The sequence below is a fragment of the Ctenopharyngodon idella genome, chromosome 6 (assembly GCF_019924925.1).
Source record: "Ctenopharyngodon idella isolate HZGC_01 chromosome 6, HZGC01, whole genome shotgun sequence".
Classification (NCBI taxonomy): domain Eukaryota; kingdom Metazoa; phylum Chordata; class Actinopteri; order Cypriniformes; family Xenocyprididae; genus Ctenopharyngodon; species Ctenopharyngodon idella.
The window spans coordinates 27,913,568-27,934,080 of NC_067225.1; the positions used below are offsets into that span (position 1 = coordinate 27,913,568).

At 34.6% G+C, this 20,513-nt stretch overlaps 1 protein-coding gene across 1 annotated transcript; it reads right to left on the reverse strand.

Annotated features, from left to right (window-relative positions):
- Positions 1 to 497: 497 nt before the first annotated feature.
- On the reverse strand, positions 498 to 10,350 carry ptgis (prostaglandin I2 (prostacyclin) synthase). Its single transcript, XM_051898226.1, has 10 exons — positions 10,186 to 10,350; positions 9,958 to 10,081; positions 8,550 to 8,725; positions 8,172 to 8,318; positions 6,880 to 7,004; positions 6,562 to 6,743; positions 3,585 to 3,723; positions 2,870 to 3,051; positions 1,515 to 1,666; positions 498 to 761 (listed from the first exon to the last, which is right to left on the reverse strand). The coding sequence occupies exons 1-10, from the start codon at positions 10,317 to 10,319 to the stop codon at positions 617 to 619; spliced, it is 1,506 nt and encodes a 501-aa protein (XP_051754186.1). The 5' UTR covers positions 10,320 to 10,350; the 3' UTR covers positions 498 to 616.
- Positions 10,351 to 20,513: the final 10,163 nt, after the last annotated feature.

Here is a 20,513-nt window from a genome sequence, read left to right on the forward strand (position 1 = left end):
TATTTCTTCAGAAAAGTAAGAATAGTTGTCACGATCCCGGTGTTGTGCCTGTTTTGTGTGGACTTTTATTTAAAGGGTAATCCACACTCGAGGTCAAAAACAGGCAAATGGTCATAAATCCACAGGAAGGCAGTCCAAACAAACAACAAAGCAGAAACACACAGGGGAATCCAGGAAACAGGCAAAGACCAAAAACCAAGAACAAGGGAACAAATGACAGAACGCTCAGAATTGCAGTTAAACACTAGACAAGACTTAGCAGGGAATGGATGAGTGAACCAGGCTTATACAGGGTGAGAAAACAAGACTAAACAAGCTAAACAAGGTAATGAGTATACAAGGGGGTGTGGTCCAATGAGTGTCCCTGGTAATTAACAAGAAGAGCACCAACAGGGAAACATGAGGTGAACACACAATGGAGACAGGGAACACAGGCAGGGATCGTGACAATAGTAAACCCAAATGACATCATGTTTTAAGAAATGAGTAAACCAGAGTTTAAAAAAATACAATATTTATTATTGCAAAAAGTATTCAAGACATTGTTAAAAACATTGTTGTAAAAAAGGCTATTGTTATCTGTACAGTTTTAATAAGATTTGGCATATTAGCACTGTCAAGATCTTTTTCTGTAACGGATCTCTAGATCTCCCGCAGGTTGAAGAACGCCGAAACCATATCGACTGGGGTCTACCAATGGCAGCGTTGCATTCTTGTCACATAGCTCCAGATCAAATTGAGTCAAGATTGTGAACACAAGCCTAAAGGGATTGGAAAATTAGATAATTATTACAAATGTCATTATAGTTGCTAACAGAGAGAAGCATAAAATAGGCAAAAGTTTATGGATGTACTTAGAGCAGGTGTTGACAGTAAACAGTAAATGTGACCTTATCGAAAGAGGACCTTTTATGACATCTTACAAAGACTTGATGTTGTTTTTGGGGTCTACTAGAATAGGTTTTCAGGGTTGAATGTTCAAAAACACATTATTTTTCACATATTTTACATTGCAAGCACCTCTCTTCCCAGTCTGTCAGTAACACTCTGTTTAGTTCCTGTCTCTATGAAGCCCCTCCTTCCGATAAGTGCAATGTGCTCTGATTGGTCGGTTGGACCATTGTGTTGTGATTGGTCACACTCATCGAGCGTGTTTCGGAAATGTCACGCACCTTAACATAATCGCGAGTTTTAACACACTACTAACACAACTCAACCAGGTCTCACCCCCTCTTGTTTTCCGTATGCCTTGAGCAGGAATTATTTAAATGAGGAATATTGAGATATGTACATTTCCGGAAGAAAACTGAAGACTACAATCGAGGCATTTCAGGGAGCTCCCAAACAGTGCTTGCTAATATAGAGAATAACTCCTTTTGGAGTGGACTTTGTAACTTTGCAGACCTTTTTCATGCTCAAACAGAAACATTACATACTAAAGAAAACTGAAAATGTAAAAAAAAACATAATAGGTCCTCTTTAAGTGTTGTTGTGTTGAATGCTATTATACTCACTCTTTAATTGCACTAACTGCAAAATGCCGTCCTGGACACAGGTTGCCTTTGGTCCCCCAGGGCACGGAAGGATATTTCACCTTCATCCCTTCCTTAAAGAAGTCCTTCCTCTCTGATCCATCTGCATTAAGGAAGCGGTCAAACTGGAACATCTGTTGCATTACAAGAAGACAAGCAGAATTAAAATTTTGAATTATTGTGTCTTTGAGTGTAAAATGAATACATCATAATTTGTAGCACCTGACACCAACATTAGATTGTCTTGATGAAACATTGTAAAGCAAGAAACTGCGCTCATGTGATATGTTTGTGAGACACGTCCAATGTTTGCTTGCAGGAACAGCATCTCGCTGTGCTGTTAATCAATTTACTATTAATCAGTATGCTTGACATGGAAGCTTGGATCAGATCTTTAGTTCACAGTGCCAATACACAGCACTACGTATGCAACGTCAGCAATTTGGCCTACAAAGTGGTGTGAGCGTCTGTTTCTCACAGATAGTAGGAGCAGCAGCAGTGACTATAAACTGTGGACCCCTTCCCCCTATTTGTCTTTGTGCCAATGACAGCAGTCTTGAATGGCTAATCCCAGATATCTCACTAGATTAGCCCTTTGACCTGTGCAGAATGTAATCCAAGCTTGATCATAATGGTGGACATCAATAAAGTTCAAGGTAAATAGGTTTAGGTTATATCAATAAGCGAGGTGTGTTAATAAAGCAATGCATTATCTGTAAAAAGGAAATTTTAGCATTGCATAGCAACATTAAACATTAAAAACATTTAAAACTTTTTTGTTGGTTTGTTAAGTCAGTTAAGTCTAAAAAAAAAAAAGTTAACATTTTAGAAACATGAATTATAGAAAGTACAGAATATGATTAAATATAAATATATACTTTTTTATCATTTTGAATTAGATTTTATTTTTTAAATTAAATACATATTTTTTTCATGCTGGTGTTGCTATGTGATTGCTAAGGAGTTGTTTTTAACATGTTCCTGTGTGGTTGTTAGAGTGTCGTTGGTGATTTATATGGCATTGCTATGTGGTTGCTAGAGTATTCTGGCTTGCTCTTGGTCAGAAGAGCCAACCACCAAGTCTCTATTATATTCTAGATGTGGCATGGTACCTTTAATGTGAGTCTATGAAAATGTTTAGCCTGTTAAAGAGCAGTGTAAGCTCTTGAGTCTATTTCAATTGCACCTATTTTTAATAAAGTGAAAATCAATACACATTTCAAATTTATCTCAAATTTTGCACAGATTCTTCAGGTAATAAAATGATTTCTCCCCCAAGTGAATCTCATCTCTCTGCTTGGTTGAGTTTAGGATGGAAATGGAATCTGAAAGTGCACCTCTGGCTGTTGGTGGATCTGCGGGTCCATTTGAGGGCTGATGAAGGGGAAAACGCACAGGCGATCGCCCCGTCGGAGTTGGTATTCTTGGCCATTGCTTAAATGAATCTTCTTATCTTGCATCACTTCTCTAGTGATGAGAGCAGCTGCAGTTAGACGCAGTGTCTCCCTAAGAACACTATCTGTAAAAACAAGTGACATTTCAAAAATTAGGTTTTAATTTGGTTTTGTAACTCTCATCCTGAAATATATAAGAGCACATAAACACACACACACACAACATTCTTTTAACATCGTTATTACTTTTCTGACCTCGAGAACCATTGCAGGGCTCTGGACTAACATTTGATCTGTGGAAAATCTGCGGCAATTAAGAAAAAATGTAAACTCCTCCGAATATATTGCGGAGTTTGCTTGATTTTACGATAAATTCAGCGATCACAGAATCATGAAATCCTGGAGGAACTGATATATACCGTATATACATATACAAACATATACACAAACTTTTATTTTAGATTCAGTTAATCGTGATTAATCGATTTTACAGCACTAATATATACAGTTTATACATATACACATATATGTGTGTGTGTATTTAAAATTTAATTCAGGATTCAATTGCAGAAACAATAATCACCACAAATAGATGTGCTATACATAAGACTTTACTATAGAATGATAAATGATAAATTATCTCACTGATGTGACCTACCAAATACTGGAGTGTTTTTCTGTCTCTTTTCCGGGCGGAGGTGCTTTCCACCTTGGATTTCCTCTCTCACAACCCTTAGAGCTTCAGGGTTGGTGAGTAAGTAGCCCAGTACCCAGAATGCAGCAGGGCCTGCATTTCCCTGAGGACATAAACATACCTTAAATTACTTTCAAACCAACCACTAAAAAGGTTCTGACACTGGATATTTTTTACATCAAATGTCTGGCTTTACTCTTTAAATCTAGAGTAAGCTCGTTTAATTGCCTGAAAAACAAGATAGAGTGACCTGACATGCTGATTTGTCACAAGATCTATGACATTTCATATAAATATACAGCAGGGTCTAACCTACAGCATATTGCTTCTTCATAAGTGGTTTTATATCAACACTGCTGTCAGTGTGTGCGGAGTAGTGCAGTTAAACCTGTCATACAACAATTGCTGTGGGTTTAGGGGGGATTCCTAACTGACAGTCAAGGTCAATGAGGGATGAACACTCTGAAACAGACTGTTAGGTGAATCTGCCTGTCAATAAACCTGACAAAGCACAAAGAAATGCTTTCTATGTGAGGAAATTCCCATGTGATCATGTTACTTGAGAACAACCTGTTAAACAATGCAATACATTTCATTTTGTTTTATGAGTATCACATGATGTGGCAAGCTATGACAGCACATTATGCACGGTAATGCCTGTATAGGTTTATTTGTTTTAGCTTGGGTTTGGGTATTATAAATAGCTAAGATGAAGAATGTTTATATGAAGAATTACCATTCAAAAGTTTTTTTTAAATGTTTTTATAAGAAGTCTCTTATTCTCACCAAGGCTGCATTTATTTGATCAAAAATACAGTAATATTGTGAAATATTATTACATTCTAAAATACCTGTTTTCTATTTGAATGTTTTAAATTATTATTTATTCCTGTAATGCCAAAGCAGTCTTCAGTGTCACACAATCCTTCAGAAATCATTCTAATATGCTGATTTTGATGCTACAGAAACATTTCTTATAATTATCAATGTTGAAAACAGTTGTGGCGCTTAATATTTTGGTGGAAAATTATACTTTTTTTCAAGATTGTTTGTTGAATAGAACATTTATCAGAAATTCATTAGCATTTATTTGAAATGTGTTTTTGTTTGGTAACACAGTAAGTCTTTACTGCCCTAGTACATTTGCTAGGGCATTGTTAGGTGGTTTCTAGGGTGTTGTGGGAAGTTTCTATGATAAAGGCCCATTCATACCAAGGACGATAAGTATAATGATAAAGACCTAGTATTACATAAAAGAATATCAGAGTCCGCAACGATAACGGCACAGAGAAACAATATTGTTGGAATCACTTTCACAGCAATTTTTAAATTTTCAAGCTGATGAACAATAAAAACATTGACAGCCAATCAGCATCAATCCTGCTTTAAATAGCTCAAGCATTTAAAGCAGCAGACGACAAAACTGCAGCGCATGCTTGTGATAAACAACATTGTTCGCTGATGTGGATGCTAATATAGTTATCGTTATAGTTATCATTCTTGGTGTGAATGTGCCTTAAGTCTATATGATATTCTATATGATAGATTTGGCTCTCCCTTAATTTTAAGCCTGATTGCTTCGAAAAGTAATAGCACACTTCCCCTCAACAAGCCATATTATTTATTTGCAGTATCAATCATGTGCAAAACACAAACTATAGGGGATGGGTTCTATGCTGAAGCTTAATACTCATGGTTAGGAGTTTGTTCAAATCCCTAACCCTAAATATGAGCAATAAAGCACCACAAATTCTACAGTGAAGCTATTTCTCTTGAGTTATACTGCTCTCCTGTGGTTAAATTGGAGTACTGCCACATGATGCCTTAGAGCTTATACAATGTAAATCGATACTCAAATTTAAAAAGGAATAGTTTGTCAATCTAACCCCCTTTATAGTCATATTGTATTGTAAACTAATTTTTTTGGTGTTTTATGTCCCTTTTAGAGCTTGACAGCATACTGTGTGTTTTCAGTGTATGGTTTCAGTTTTCAGTGTCTGTCTTTGTGTTCCATAGTACATTGTCAAGCTTGATTCAAATTTCTCCAAGGCACATAATAATTCAGTCAAATTTATTGTAGATACTAGGGAGGCATGAATACCTTCTTTGCATAATTCCCTTCAGTTACAAAGGAATCATTCAGTACATGCTGTTTGGCCTCAGGATATGCTGTCTCAGGTGTGCTTTGGGCAGCTTGTCAAGTTTTGTGTTCATGGAAGTGTCAGGAACTTGAGTGAAATCACACACTCTTGCATTCCAGAGGAGACAGGCTCTTTTGTTTACAGTAAGTTCAGAATGAGTGCAAAACAGCCTATCCCTATGGCAACCTCAAGGTATTATTGTGTCACCATTATGTAGTTTTGAGTGATTAAGCATGCTGTCAGACAAAACAGCATTCTAAAGGAATAGTTCACCCTAATGTTCATGACGATGAACAACTATTTTGCCCAATAGCTGTTTTGAACTTTCTATTCATCAAAGAATCCTGAAATAAATTATCATGGTTTCCACAAAAATATTAGATAGCTCAACTGTTTAATAGTAATAAATAATAGTAATAAATGTTTTTTTTTTTTTTTTAACACCAAATCAGCATTTCTGAAGGATCATGTGACACTGAAGACTGGAGTAATGATGCTGAAAATTCAGCTTTACAATCACAGGAATTAATTACATTTTAAAATATATTAAAATAGAAAACAGTTCTTTTAAATTATAAAAAATATTTCGCAATATTACTTTTTTTGCTGTATTTTAATCAAATAAATGCAGCCTTGGTAAGCGTAAGAGACTTGTTTAAAAAACATTGTAACTTTTGAATGATAGTGTATTGTATGTTTACTATTACAGAACATCTTGTAACTATTTTGCATTGCATTGGATTTATATGCCAATATATGTTGTGAAAGGGCAACTAAGTGAGAGTCAGAGAGAAACTCACCTGTGTGACCCATAGCTGAAGCAGCATTGCTCTCCTCTGAGTCTCAGCATCAATGCCTTCATCCTGAAGTTGCTGTACATAGTTTCCCACCCATGACTGGTGTTCTGGCTTTCTATCTAAACATGATGCAGTCAGCCATTTCCACAGATTTTCTCGTGCTGAATTAGCGATTTTTTTCTCCTCTAATGCATACACACACACAAAAACAGGTTAGCTATATAAATAACATCTAATGAAAATTAATTTACAAAGAAAACATATCAGAAGAATGAACATCTGTTTTTCCTAGCAGTTTCTTTCAAATGAAATTTGCATTACCTTTGTTAACAGTAGTTCGAGCCAGTTTAGGCAAAAGCTTGTCAAACCGGCGAAACTCCTCATAAACTTCTGTTAGTGCCGCACTATTGTTCTTCTCTGCGCCGAACACAGTGAGATAGCCAGTCCTGCAGAGAAAAAGAGAGACAGGAAATGAGAAGTGTGAGGATATACAGCATAAAAATCAAAACTAGTAAGCCGATTAATTGGGCCTTAATCATTTTGCACTAAATCCATTTTTTCCAGACTATTAAAATCTATTAAAACAACGTTTAAGTCTTTGATTTGTTACCATTGTCACAAAATACCATGTTTTACTGCATGACCTAAAGGCATAAATGAGATAATCGAGCTGCACCTTGTGAAGGCATGAAAACTGGTCCTATCTGTACAATAGTAAGTGATAATTATTGTGCCAGCTTTTGGGTGGGACAGGTTTTGCTTGTTGATGGGTGAATGCCAAATCAAGGCCAAGCAGTGAACGTCATTTTACCATGTACGTGATGTTCCAGGATCAACCAAGACATTCAATATTCTTTTGTCTATGTCAAGTTTAGGTTTATAGCAGGGTTAGGTGTTTTTACATCAGTGTTATTTCCCTCTGATTTTAGGGATAATTTATGGGTATGGTTAGGATTAGGGATAGGGCTACATTTTCAGACAGGAATGTTGTTCCAGCATCAACAAAATATGTTGATCTTACTATGACTTACATGCCAAAATCACGGAGACCATACAGAAAATAAAATGAGGTTACAACATTAAACACTTGCTGTAATAATGACCATAAATTATAATATGGTTATCAGGGCCATTACTACAAACTTAATCATCAAGTTGGTCTTATAGTGCATTTTCAACATGCTTCCTGCTGAGTTCAGCTCTCTAAACATGAAAAAATTGTCCAAGCACTGAAACTCTACTTGCAGCTGTGGTTCTGCTACATGTGCAGTGTGAACGCTGTAACCTGCTGATAATATCACATTGCTGTTTATGCTTGTGGTAAGAAACAAAACTTAGGGCTGGTTCACACAGAACATTTTGCTGTTAAAAACGCAAGAAGAACGTCAATGAAATCAAAAAAGGGCTAGGTCTTGAGATGCATTTTTTAAAAGCTGAACTTGAGCGCTACACTTTTTATAACACGTGTAATGGTTAAAGACATCCGTCTAGTGTGTGTTTACATATAAAACAATGGAAAAGTAGTGCAGTGTAATGGAAAAACGTTTTCTGTGTGAACGAGCCCTTATAGTCTTAAGGGGTTACTAATATGTTGATTTTAGAGGTTGGCATACTTGAAGAGCAAGCTGTAGCAAAAATTGAAGAGTCCATCTTTTTTCCACTCAGATATCTTAAGGCCCATTTCTGAAGAGGTGATGAGCAAGTGGAGGTTGTTCTGCATTGAGCTGCAAAGTTGGGTCAAAGCTGTCCCCTGAAAATGCCTAATCAAACACACACAAACACATATATATGGTTCAAATTAATTGATATTTCAGTTTTGATGTTTTTGATGTTATCAAAAATCTATTTGGCATCTTAAAACATCTTAAAAATATTTCTGTCATGAGAACTCATGTGCCATCTAGAGTTTCATGACAGAACTTTGTATTTAAAGCAAATTCTCAAGATGACATTAGTTCAGAAAGAGAGACTTATCATTATCAGAAACCTACATTTCTGCTCTTTTCTTCTCAGATTCAGGTTTGTGATTGGGCAGATTTAGGCTGAAGATTCTCTTCATTAGGACCTGAGCATAGCCAGTCTGGTCAAGCGAGACTACATCTGACAGGACTTCATCATAGCAGTTTGAGTCCAGCAGAACAGTGATGTATTGTCCAGCTGCACACACCTAGTTTACATTAGATTAGTGTGGTTAGTGTTGAAAAAACTCAAAGTAAGTTGGCACAGGATATGTCATGAAAGAAAAACAAGATTGTTATCTTAAAACATCTCTAGTACAGTTATGTAATAATATCTAGATCAAGACTTATTAAGAAAACAGCCATCTAAGGATCGGTTATGTTATGCGCCAGGTCAGGGACTTCTGATTGCGAGGGGCCTCAAGTCAAGTCACCTTTATTTAAATAGCGCTTTATACAATAAAGATTGTTTCAAAGCAGCTTTTTAGGGATAAACAGGAAAATAATGATTCAATGATGCAAACAGAGATGCCTAGAATAATTGCAGCTTCATCTACATTGTTGTGTACATATGTCATTATTAAAATGTGTAAAATACATAGCGTGTAATTTTTGTGAATGTAACATTCTTGTAAATAATACGATTTATCACAATTGTTAATATATTTGCAACAAAATGTCTAGTGATTTGAACCTTATATTTCAGAATTAAGATTTATTGATTTAATTATCAGCCACATGAAAAGCTGAATTTGTTTTTACACTGTAATGTTAGGATTACAAGAAGCTGTAGTTGTAAATCTTAGTTTTTCGGGTGTAATTTTAGATATAAAATATTACAAAATGTCAAACGTCAAAGCCAACCAGAAAGACCCTCCTATAGAGGGCCTCATATGACCATAATCCATCAAGTCGATTTGTTTTTACACTGTAATGTTAGGATTACAAGAATCTGTAGTTGTAAATCTTAGTTTTTCGGGTGTAATTTTTAGATATAAAGTATTACAAAATGTCAAAAGTCAAAGCCAACCAGAAAGACCCTCCATAGAGGGCCTCGTATGACCATAATCCATCAGTCATTATTCATAACATAAAAATATATACTATTGATTCAATAATAATGTATAATATGTACATGTAAACTGTATTAAGGTAGTTGACTGGAAATTTCAAGCAATGCTTCGCTTCATCTAAAGCGATTTAAAACATTCTTCTAATTTGACCTCTTATCAGTTGAGAGACTACATGAATATTTGTATTTTTAACTATTTAAATGAACTTCAAAAATGCTAAAACGCTATTAAATTTGTGTAAATGCTAACCTGTATTCCCTGTTATTCGTCAACTACCCATTAACAGAACAAACTACCCCTTTTGACAGACTGCTGGTTGAATGCTGTTGTAATTTACTGAACCAAAATATGACCTAACAAGAACTCACCGTAAAAATGTCTCCGTGCTTCTGTTTCATCCGGGTCAGGAATTTAGCAGCATCTTTTCCAAACTCAAGCGCGTGACCAAGCCAAGGAATCATTCCTTTGTCAAGAGGAGGTTCATTTCTTCGTCTGCAAAAACGACACGTTCAATTCGTAATTGTTTGAGATGCGTATTTTTTAAAATTTAGTTCTCACTGAAAGTATCGTTCGTCGTCAGACAGGTATGGACTCACCTTGTGCGTCTCGCGTAGAGAAACAGAACAGAGAGTCCCAGCAAGAGAAGCGCAGTCCACATCATGACGAGTGTGCATGAACTCCTGTACCGGTTTCCAGAAGTTAAATACTCAACTGAAACCAACACTAACATACGTCACATCTCATTACGAAATTCACAACTACAGTCCGGTGGGCGTGTAAATGTCTGAATATGACTTAACCTGACTATGACAGCTATTATCATGAGAGTTTCAGTGGAAACAACAACTTGCTCGTCATGATAATTAGAGATGAAGCATATTACAAATAAAGCAGATCAATACCTACTTTAAAGGGATAGTTCACTCAAAAATAAAAATTCTGTCATAATTTACTCACCCTCAAGTTGTTCTAAACCTGTGTGAATTTCTTTGTTCTGCTGAACACAAAGGAAGAATATGGGTAACCAAACAGCTGATGGGCCCCATTGACTTCTATAGTTTGGGGGAAAAAAAAATAACTTGGAACAACTTGAGGGTGAGTAAATGATGACAGAATTTTAATTTGTGTGTGAACTAGCCCTTTAGGTGAAACTCATCATAAACACAATGTCATTAGTGTGCGAATTATGCAATGACATATGAGTTGTCAGCTTTTTAAAGGATTTTCTGTTTGGAATTTTCCAGTCGCAGTGTTTATCTCCCACAATTTCCCCCCTTTTGGCGCCTTTAACGTCTTTAATATAAAATAAAAGACTTTAGGTGATAGGCTACACAATGTTATGTAAATCTATTTTAAAATGGTAAATAATAACATAAGGTACATGTGTTTTGTCAAATGTAGGCTATTCCAAATACCCGAAACCATTGTTTCAGAGTCAAGGAGACAAAAATGCAGAAGTCACAAAAACATTTTGCAATAATTCATGACTTCTCAGCAAGTGAATCATCAGAAAATGAGATATCAAACTAAGAACACCCCACACTTACAAAATACTTCTCATAATTTTCTCACTAATTATACATTGACAGAAACTGTTCCATATTTGATAAATGTTTATATAGGTTAGGCTTCTTCATATTCTGGAATTAGTATGGGTATAAGAAGATGTATAAGAATGGTCTTATGTGTATAAGAATGGTCAGAGATTCACCTAGTGAGTATGGGAAATCTTTTGACATGAATCATGTTAGGTGTATCTTTTATTGCCCAGCCATTTTCAGAGATTAAGGGTGTGTGTGCTGTCTTCATGTTCTATCTATTTCTGATGACGAAGTGTATATTGTAGATATTGTGCTTGCTAAATGACAGGTGGGGCATTTAAACGATTCAACTTGATTTCTTTTTTTTTTAAATGTAAGAATGGATCTGATATACTCTATTTTGCTTTATGGGTGTCTAGGTTTATTAATGGGCTATACGAGTAACAATAACAGTTCATCATGATAATTATTAATGAAAAAACAATAAATATAAAACAAAAAAAAACAATACATATTATATATATATATATATATATATATATATATATATACAGTACCGTTCAAAAGTTTGGGATTGGTGAGATTTTTAATGTTTTTAAAAGAAGTTTCGTCTGCTCACCAAGGCTGCATTTATTTAATTAAAAATACAGTAAAAACAGTAATATTGTGAAATATTATTACAATTTAAAATAACTGTTTTCTATTCGAATTTTTTTTTAAATTTATTCTTGTGTTGGCAAAGCTGAATTTTTAGCATCATTACTCCAGTCTTCAGTGTCGCATGATCCTTAAGAAATCATTCTAATATGCTGATTTGCTGCTCAAGAAACATTTATTGTTCACAATATTACTGTTTTTACTGTATTTTTCATTAAATAAATGCAGCCTTGGTGAGCAGAAGAAACTTCTTTTAAAAACATTAAAAATCTTACCGATCCCAAACTTTTGAACGGTAGTGTATATATATATATATAAAACAAATAATCATAATTTATTTTATATTTATTTAATATAAATACAAATTTGGAGAGTAAATAATCAAAATTACAGTTTTAAATCTAAGACAAATATATGCTTGTCGATTCCTGACTGTCTATAACCTACATCTTGGCTAAAGCAAGAGGCTGAATTCTTTGCCTAGAGCAGGGGTCTCCAAACTCGGTCCTGGAGGGCCGCTGTCCTGCAGAGTTTAGCTCCAACAGCAATTAAACACCTGAACCAGCTAATCAAGGTCTAATTAGGCATACTAGAAACTTCCAGGCAGCTGTGGTGAGGCAAGTTGGAGCTAAACTCCGCAGGACAGTGGCCCTTCAGGACCGAGTTTGGAGACCCCTGGCCTAGAATATTTGTAACATAGCTCATTGTCAGTGAAATCAAAAGCTTTTACGTAAGGATTCTGCCTATTCAATTTCTAAGCCTTTAGAACAGAATGGCTGACTACAGTCAGTTGATGAGCTGTGCAAAGATGGCTGCATGAAACAGGCCATAAGGGGGCGACTGAATCCCACTGATACTGAGCTTCTTTTATATTCCAATGTTCTGCTATGCCAGTTAACAGAATTTTACAAATGATAAATTGCTGATTTGATTACAATGCAATTTTTGCTGTTATGCCATGTTGTCTTTATTTTTGTACCATTTAAAAAGGTGTTTTGTTAGAAAGAATTATTGTGCTAGTTACATAACAGAAAGAAAGAATGAACTTTGTGGTCATTTTTTCAATACGCCTACCTATTACCTTAAAAATGTACTGAAGAATGTAATATTAACTCTTTCCCTGCCAGCATTATTAAATTATTTTTTTAAAAGTTGGCAGCCACTGCCAGCATTTTTGATAATTTTCACAAAATTTCATGTCCCCAGAATATTTTGTTGTATGAATATCTGAAAATGCAATACTGTATATCAAAAGAAAGAATAGAGCCTCTGCTTTAATAAATAAATGAATAAATAAAGTTTTACTCTAGCTACATGCATTCTTTTTTAATCAACACTTGAATATGGGTAAGTTCCATTAAAAAGAGCAAAATTTTGAACAAAAATCTGAGAAAATGGCGTTTTTTTTTCCAAAGACTACAACGTTCATAAGCAATATGCCTTTATTGTTTGTTATTGCTCCTTTTATTACGTTTTGATCCGGAGATTCTCTTCTCCTTTTAGAAGTTGCGTAATCGCGCCCCCTACCGTATAACAGTGAAAACACAGAAAGCCGGAAAATTCCTTCAATGGCGGAGAAAGAGTTTAGGGTTCAAAACATCCAAAACCATTATATATTTTGTTGACTTGTGTAACTTACAATATCCCAAATGTTTCAAACAATGTTTAAATCCAGAGAAATCAGCCATTTTAACTAATGTAACGCTCGTCGCCTGTCAATGGCGTCATATTACTCTCGATTTACGGTTTACTTCCGTAGAAACTGAGATTGTCTCTTGTCCGAATGTTATTTTTTTATTGGAACAGACATGTAGGTGAAATTAACTGGGCTAGAGTGTGGGTTTTGCCTCAAAAATTATTTTTGTAGCCTACAACAAGATAAAAGAAGTCTCTTATAAAATGATACTTTGGTGCTATCCCACAAAATGTTTTTTTTTTTTACAAAGGTTTATTTCTGATGATTTTGATGTGAATTGCTCCTTCTGTGGTCTCCAAACTGAAAATTTGTCTCATTTATTTTGGTATTGTGAGTATACTAAGAATCTGTGGAAAAACATTTTGAGTATTTTTTGTGGTATAATTCCTGAAATTTCATTGAAATACGAAAATGTTATTCTGGGTTATATACATTTTGAAAGAGAACAATCAGTTGTCTTATCTTGTTTCTCGCCAAATATTTTGTACACAGATGTAAATTTTGTAAGTGTAAGCCTTTCTTTAACCTTTTTTTCTGGAAGAGTTAAAATTGTATATGTATTTGATTTCTGACTCTTCCAATAAGAAAGCTGTAAAAACTGTGAATCTTTTTAAAAGGTATATTATTTTCCTGCTCCCTGGCATGTAGTATATTATTGTCATTCTGTGTTTCATGCTATTATAATAATAATAATAAAAAAAAAAAAAGTGAAAAACAAAACAAAACATGGAAGACTCTAATATGTGTTTTATTAGACAGGTGAGCAACTGTTTGGATACTTTTATTGACAGAAAACTAATCATTGTTATACAGCTCTCTTGTTCTCTCTAAATCTCTTGGTTTTTTTATTCACCATTAGTAGGCCTAATGTTTGTACCATACCATGCATCAAAGACAACACAATTTTGTCAAGTGGCTAACACAGCTTAATCAGAAAGATTAAGATTAAAATAATGTGAATTTAAGTGATCAAACGTAGCTGTAACATGTTCATGTTCAGGGAAGAAAGAGGCGGACATTAAACATAACTTTATTGTAAAATAAACAAACTACAAAATGAAAGTAGCAGCAGCGGCCTACTGCGGCATATAAGTGTATGATAAAAACATCAATGTAAAATGACCCAGGCTCTTGGCCCTGGCCTGATACATACCCCAGTATCATTAATAAAACTTGAATACATTAGCTCACCCATGAACAAGATTTCTGCCCCCGTCGGATTGCTTTCTATCGTCTGTGGAGGTGAAGATGACAACTCACATGATTCCACGCTCATTCACGGTGTCATCAAGCTAAGTGACCTCTAGTGGCAAAACTTACATACTGTGCCTTTAAAGAGTCATTTCATCTGACAAATTAAACATATTTCCATATTGACACCCCAAGCCCTAAAAGCAAAGCAGGCAGTAATGAAACAAATAAATCCTTATTCAAATATCTAAGTTCAAATATCTAATCAGGCTAGACCATTATATTTATTCCCATGAATTTGTGCTCACGTTATGGAAGTCTTGATGGGATATTGCTCAATAATTCACACTTAATTCTATGCCTTTTTTCAGCTTGCCTACCAGACAAGTCTGATAAGATTTGTAACTGGGCTTATGTACCCAAAATGATCAGGCCACCCATGCAACAATGGACTGCAATGTCTTCTGGTCTCAGCAGTTCAAAGGCCACGCAAACTAATGAGGCATTATGCACAGGGGTGCACTAATCGATGTGACAAAAGCATCGTTTGACTGCCGTGATCTCTCTAAAGGAAAAAAAAAAAAATTTCACTGTGAATAAGCAGAAGAAAGCTGAAATCTTGGCACCACTCATGATATTCACTACTTAGTGTCTATATGTATAATGTCTCTATTCAGTGGCCTCAAAAAGAATTTGGCCACACTTTGACCAACCTTAAAATATGTGAATGCCACTGCATTCATGACAAAATATGAATTACTAACCTAAGTTTAAGGAAAGTTTAAAAAGTTTTGACAGAATAATTTTAGAAGCAGAAATGCAGTGCAATGCACCAAGATCTTGTAATAGACTGTTGGCTGAAAGTTTGTAATGATGCCCATGCAGCAGTGGTTGAATGAATACTGACACGAGCACACATGCTTTTACTTCAGAGAGAAAGTGTCTGAGCAGATGTTTTCAGAAAACTCTCATGCAGTTAAACAATGATAAATTTTAAAATTCTTAAAGGGTTGGTTTACCCAAAAATGAAATTTCTGTCATTAAGTACTCACCTTCATGTCGTTCCAAACCCGTAAGACCTTCGTTCATCTTCGGAACACAAATTAAGATATTTTTGATGAAATCCGAGAGGTTTTTAATCCTCCATAGAAAGCAACGAAATTACTACATTCAAGGTCCAGAGAAGTAGTAAAGACATCGTTAAAATAGTCAATGTGATTAGTGGTTCAACCTTAATGGTATGAAGCGACGAGAATACTTTTTGTGCACAAAAACACAACAAAAATAATGAGTTTATTAAACAATTTTTCCTCTTCCCTGTCAGTCTGGTGCAGTGAACGCAGTGCAGAGCTTTCGTGTTTACGTCCGAACGCCGACTCTGTATTGGCCGGTTCCTGCGTCAGCATCATATGCATGCGTCGTGGTGCTCATGTGAACAGCATCAGCCAATACTTAATGACAGAAATTTCATTTTTGGGTGAACTAACCCTTTAAGGATTTCTGCAGAACACCACAAAAGAAAATGATTATACTTTTTTTTTCTCCATCAGATTTGAAAAATTAAAAAAAAAAAAAAAATCATCATAGCAGCAGGTGAGAATGACACAACCTTCACCAACTGGGTAATATACTGTATATGGGTCAATGACGTGACAGGTAATTTTTTTTGTCCAAAGGCCTTAATAATAATAAAAAACCAAGATATGACATCCAAAGTATGTAAGGTAGTACAACTAGATCTGTTTTATTGAATTTACAAGGTTTTTAATTATATTTTGCACATATAAAAGGTATTTTAAAGATTTTGAAGTGTCAAAAGGTCATTTAGTTAACCGTCCAAAAGCCAATACAGCCATTTAATTTGTGATTAAAATATCTTAAAATGTAATAAATGCATATATTTTTTATTCTGGCATGATTTTATAACATTATATATCAATAACATTATATAGTGCAAAAAGGTATTAAAATCATGTATAGAAGTCATTGCCTTGTTATGAGAATGTCCAGAAAAATTGATTTTATTGATGTCATTCGGAGTAATCAAATTAAAGGGACCATTTTGGATCAAGTCATGCGGTCAATATCATATGACAGGATGTGACATCATGTAGACACCTGCAAAGGACCACATGGTCATGAAGCAAAGTAACTAACTCTCTTTTAACTATTAGAAAAATTCATGTTTTCACTTGCTCATATGCATGTCACGAAAGGTGACATCAGTTCATTCGGTACAACCACTATAAAACATGGAAAATGTTGTAATATTTTAAAAACTTGTAATAAATATAAAATATTTGATTGTCCTTTTGCTAGTTAGCTAGCTAGATATCAGCCTGTTAGCATAGTTTGAAAATATCGTCATTCGGTATAACCAAAAGTGTCATTCGGTAAAACCGAAATTTTGGTTAAACCGAATGACTTTTTGGTGACAGATTTTGTCTATCTTGTAAAAAATGACAAAAGCAGTGTTAATTGATTATAAAAACCACAATCTCATTTTTAACACTTGAAACTTCAAAATTAATTATATCTCCATTATGTTTTTTTTTACACTTTTAAAAACCTTATTCATCAATGACCCATATATATATATATATATATATATATATATATATATATGTGTGTGTGTGTGCGCGCGCGTATGTATGTACGTGTATATATTATTATACCCCCAAAAAACATATTTGTATTTTCAATCATTCATGCTGTTTAATTTGCAGTTTGTTTGTGTTTTTCCTATCTTGGGAGTGAAGAGAAAGGAAGACGGTAGGATCCATGTCAGTTAACCACTGTACAGGTCTGACGTTTGATGGGGTTGAGCTGGTGATTAAGAGTGTTAAATTTAGCGTATTTCCAGCCTGGTCTCATTGTTAATACGTAGGTATTAATACGTAACTTTCAAAGACACAAAACGTACATTTTTGTACGTTTAGAAAGGTGCTAAAACGTACAATATTGACGTAATTATGGCACTAAAACGTAAAAATACTTACGTTTTTACAGCGAAAAAACGTAAAATATTTACGAATCTTTCATGTCATAAAGATATATGTATAATTTCCATTTTATCGTTTTGTATACAAATGTAAGATCCCTAAACCCCATCCCGAACCTAAACCTACCCATTTTATACAGAATGTTAAAAGAATAAAACATAAAGAACAGAAATGTGTAGGAAAATGACAATTTTAGTAAAAATATAACATTAAAACTACATTTTGAGCCACTAATCCTACACCTACCCATAACCATTTCTTTAAACTACCTACTGTTATAAATAAAAGAATGACAGACAGACAAGCGTAATCACAATAATTTATTTTTTTGCGAAAATGTCAAAAGTGGTACCAAAAGTAGTTCAAATGATGATGAGTTCCAGTCACAGTCCTCTCTGGCGGTAATAGTTTTTTATAGGGTACAGAGCAGAATTTAATGTATTAATCCATGAAAATATGATAAATCCGGCTTCTCTCCATGAAGGCGCGCACTCATTTCAAATGTCAATCCACTGAAACACGGCATGTCGCAATCTGTGACGAAGCAAGTGAGAACCAATGAGCGTTCGATATCAGTGCCGTAAACCATGTAGTAACGCTTCTCGAGGGTGGCGCTACTTTCAAATTTGAATCATAACGAGCGCGAGCTTTGACTGTGACGGTCGCTGTTGCTGAGAATGAAGATGAAGATCGATGGATAAAGGACTAAATTTGGATCTGTTCCTTACAAACATATGGATTCTAAAGATTTGGAGTACAGCGAACAAATAAAATGGATGTGATTTGTGAATTTATGTTGTGCTTTGGTGTATCTTATGGTTGTATTGTCAAGTCGCTGCATAGGAGAAAACGCCTTCTGTGTCTCACAGCAAACAAACTAAATATTACAAAATGGTTAAACAATTACAGAAATTTTATTCATAAGGTTTCAAATTGTAGTCTTGTTTAACATTATGTAATCCTCTGAAACGAGCAGCACAAGTCACGAAAAGAAATGTTATTTCATATTAAGTAGATGTATAAACTGCTTTCAATAAATTCGACTAAAAACATCGTTAAATCATTAAAGCCACGATTTTAATATTAATACATGGGAATTCATATACATTCACACTTTACGTTACATGATTTACGTTTTTTTTTTTTGCTGTTAATACGTAAGTATTTTTACGTTTTAGTGCTATAAATGCGTCAATGTTGTACGTTTTTGTGTGTATGAAAACGTAAGTAAATGTACGTGTGGTAGAACCACAATTTACGTAAAAATACACACGTTTTCTCATGAGATCACGTTGGTATTTCAGAAAAACTTGAACAGTTATAGTATAAACATGATGGAACACATTCACAGCCTGCTCAAAACACTATCTACAGAACTTAGTTTGCAGACCGTATCGGATTCATCTAAAGAAACTCATTCAAAAGGCAAGACCTGACTAGTTTACTTTGTGCCCACTAAGTTCCAGTTTTTCAGTTATTCAAGTGTCCTCTGAACTTTCCACTGAAGAATTCCCACTGCCTCAACAAGCTAATTTCAAATGAACAAATAAGGCAACTGGCAGATATGCATCATCTCGTAGGCAAGGAACTAATTTATATTTGTCACAATTGTAGCATTCAATGCTAAGGCATTTAGATTTAAAATACAGATAAAATACTTTTCCAGACCCAGTAAATCATCTGTTATTGTCTAAATCATTGAGTTCACAGAAGTAATAGATCATACCATGACAGTTTTATGCAATTTAACTCATTTTTAAAAATATATATTAACTTTGTATATATATTACATATCATCCTTCTTTGTGTTGTTGTCTTGTTCAATAAGGACAACTCATTGTGTACCTACAGTAAGACATGGGTGGGTGGGGAACACACAATCACAGCCTGACGGAAATCCTGTTGATGTCTCTGTTCTGTAATTGACTCCTTATATCGCCGTTGTGCCCTCTAGCACTCCTAGCCTTGTTCAGTGATTTTCTACACTGCATTATATTATCATCTTTTGCAGCGAACGTAAGACTGATCTGCTTTCCGATCTCACAAGAATCAATGACAGTAAATGTGGTTTCTTCAGGTTGTCAGTACATGCATTTTTTTCTTTTACTCAATAGACCCTTTTCACAGACTTATATTTTCATTTTTAAAAAATATAATATACATTGTGTTATATTACCTTGGCAGTAAATTACAAAAAACAATTTAACGCTGCTGCAAGGGTGTTTAATACAACTGCTGAGGGAGTGACAAAAACTTCACATCATTCTCTCTTCTGACTGCTGTAATCAATCTCTCGATATTTTTCCCCCTTGTGGAAATGCTATCTTGTATTTTTTTCTTTTGCATTGGAGCAATAAATACAAAAATTACATTTGCTGTCATCTCCTGTTCACCACTATAGAAGTTTACCCAATATGACAACTTACGCTTCTGAGATACCCGAAGTGTGAAAAGAGTCTATCTGTTAAATTACTGAATAAGCATTCAATGACAAAATATACTGGATTTTCATTAAAACCAACAAATGTAACTTTTCCTTCATTATTTATTTATTACAAATTTTCAGATGGCTTTACATAGATTGTGCCTCTCTTTACACAGTTTTTTAAATACCAGACCAGACTTTAAAACTAATCATGTAAACAAAGAGTGAAAACAAACCATTTTAACATTTACTATATAAAATTAATCAATAACTATTTTTTTAAACCGATTAAGACTTAGTTTTGACCCTAGTGAAGTTTTATCAAAAGTTACATTCATGTACTTGCTTACCAACCATTTGGCCATTTTATTCCAAAATGTTTAAAATTAGCCTAGTTGCTTCTAAAAAAAAT

Excerpts from the sequence above, each read along its gene's own strand:
- ptgis (XM_051898226.1), bottom strand. The coding sequence starts at position 10,319 with ATGTTAGTGTTGGTTTCAGTTGAGTATTTAACTTCTGGAAACCGGTAC. Across the intron at positions 8,319-8,549 it reads GAGAAGAAAAGAGCAGAAAT|GCATTTTCAGGGGACAGCTT; the intron begins GTAGGTTTCTGA and ends GTGTTTGATTAG. Across the intron at positions 6,744-6,879 it reads TCGAACTACTGTTAACAAAG|AGGAGAAAAAAATCGCTAAT; the intron begins GTAATGCAAATT and ends TGTATGCATTAG.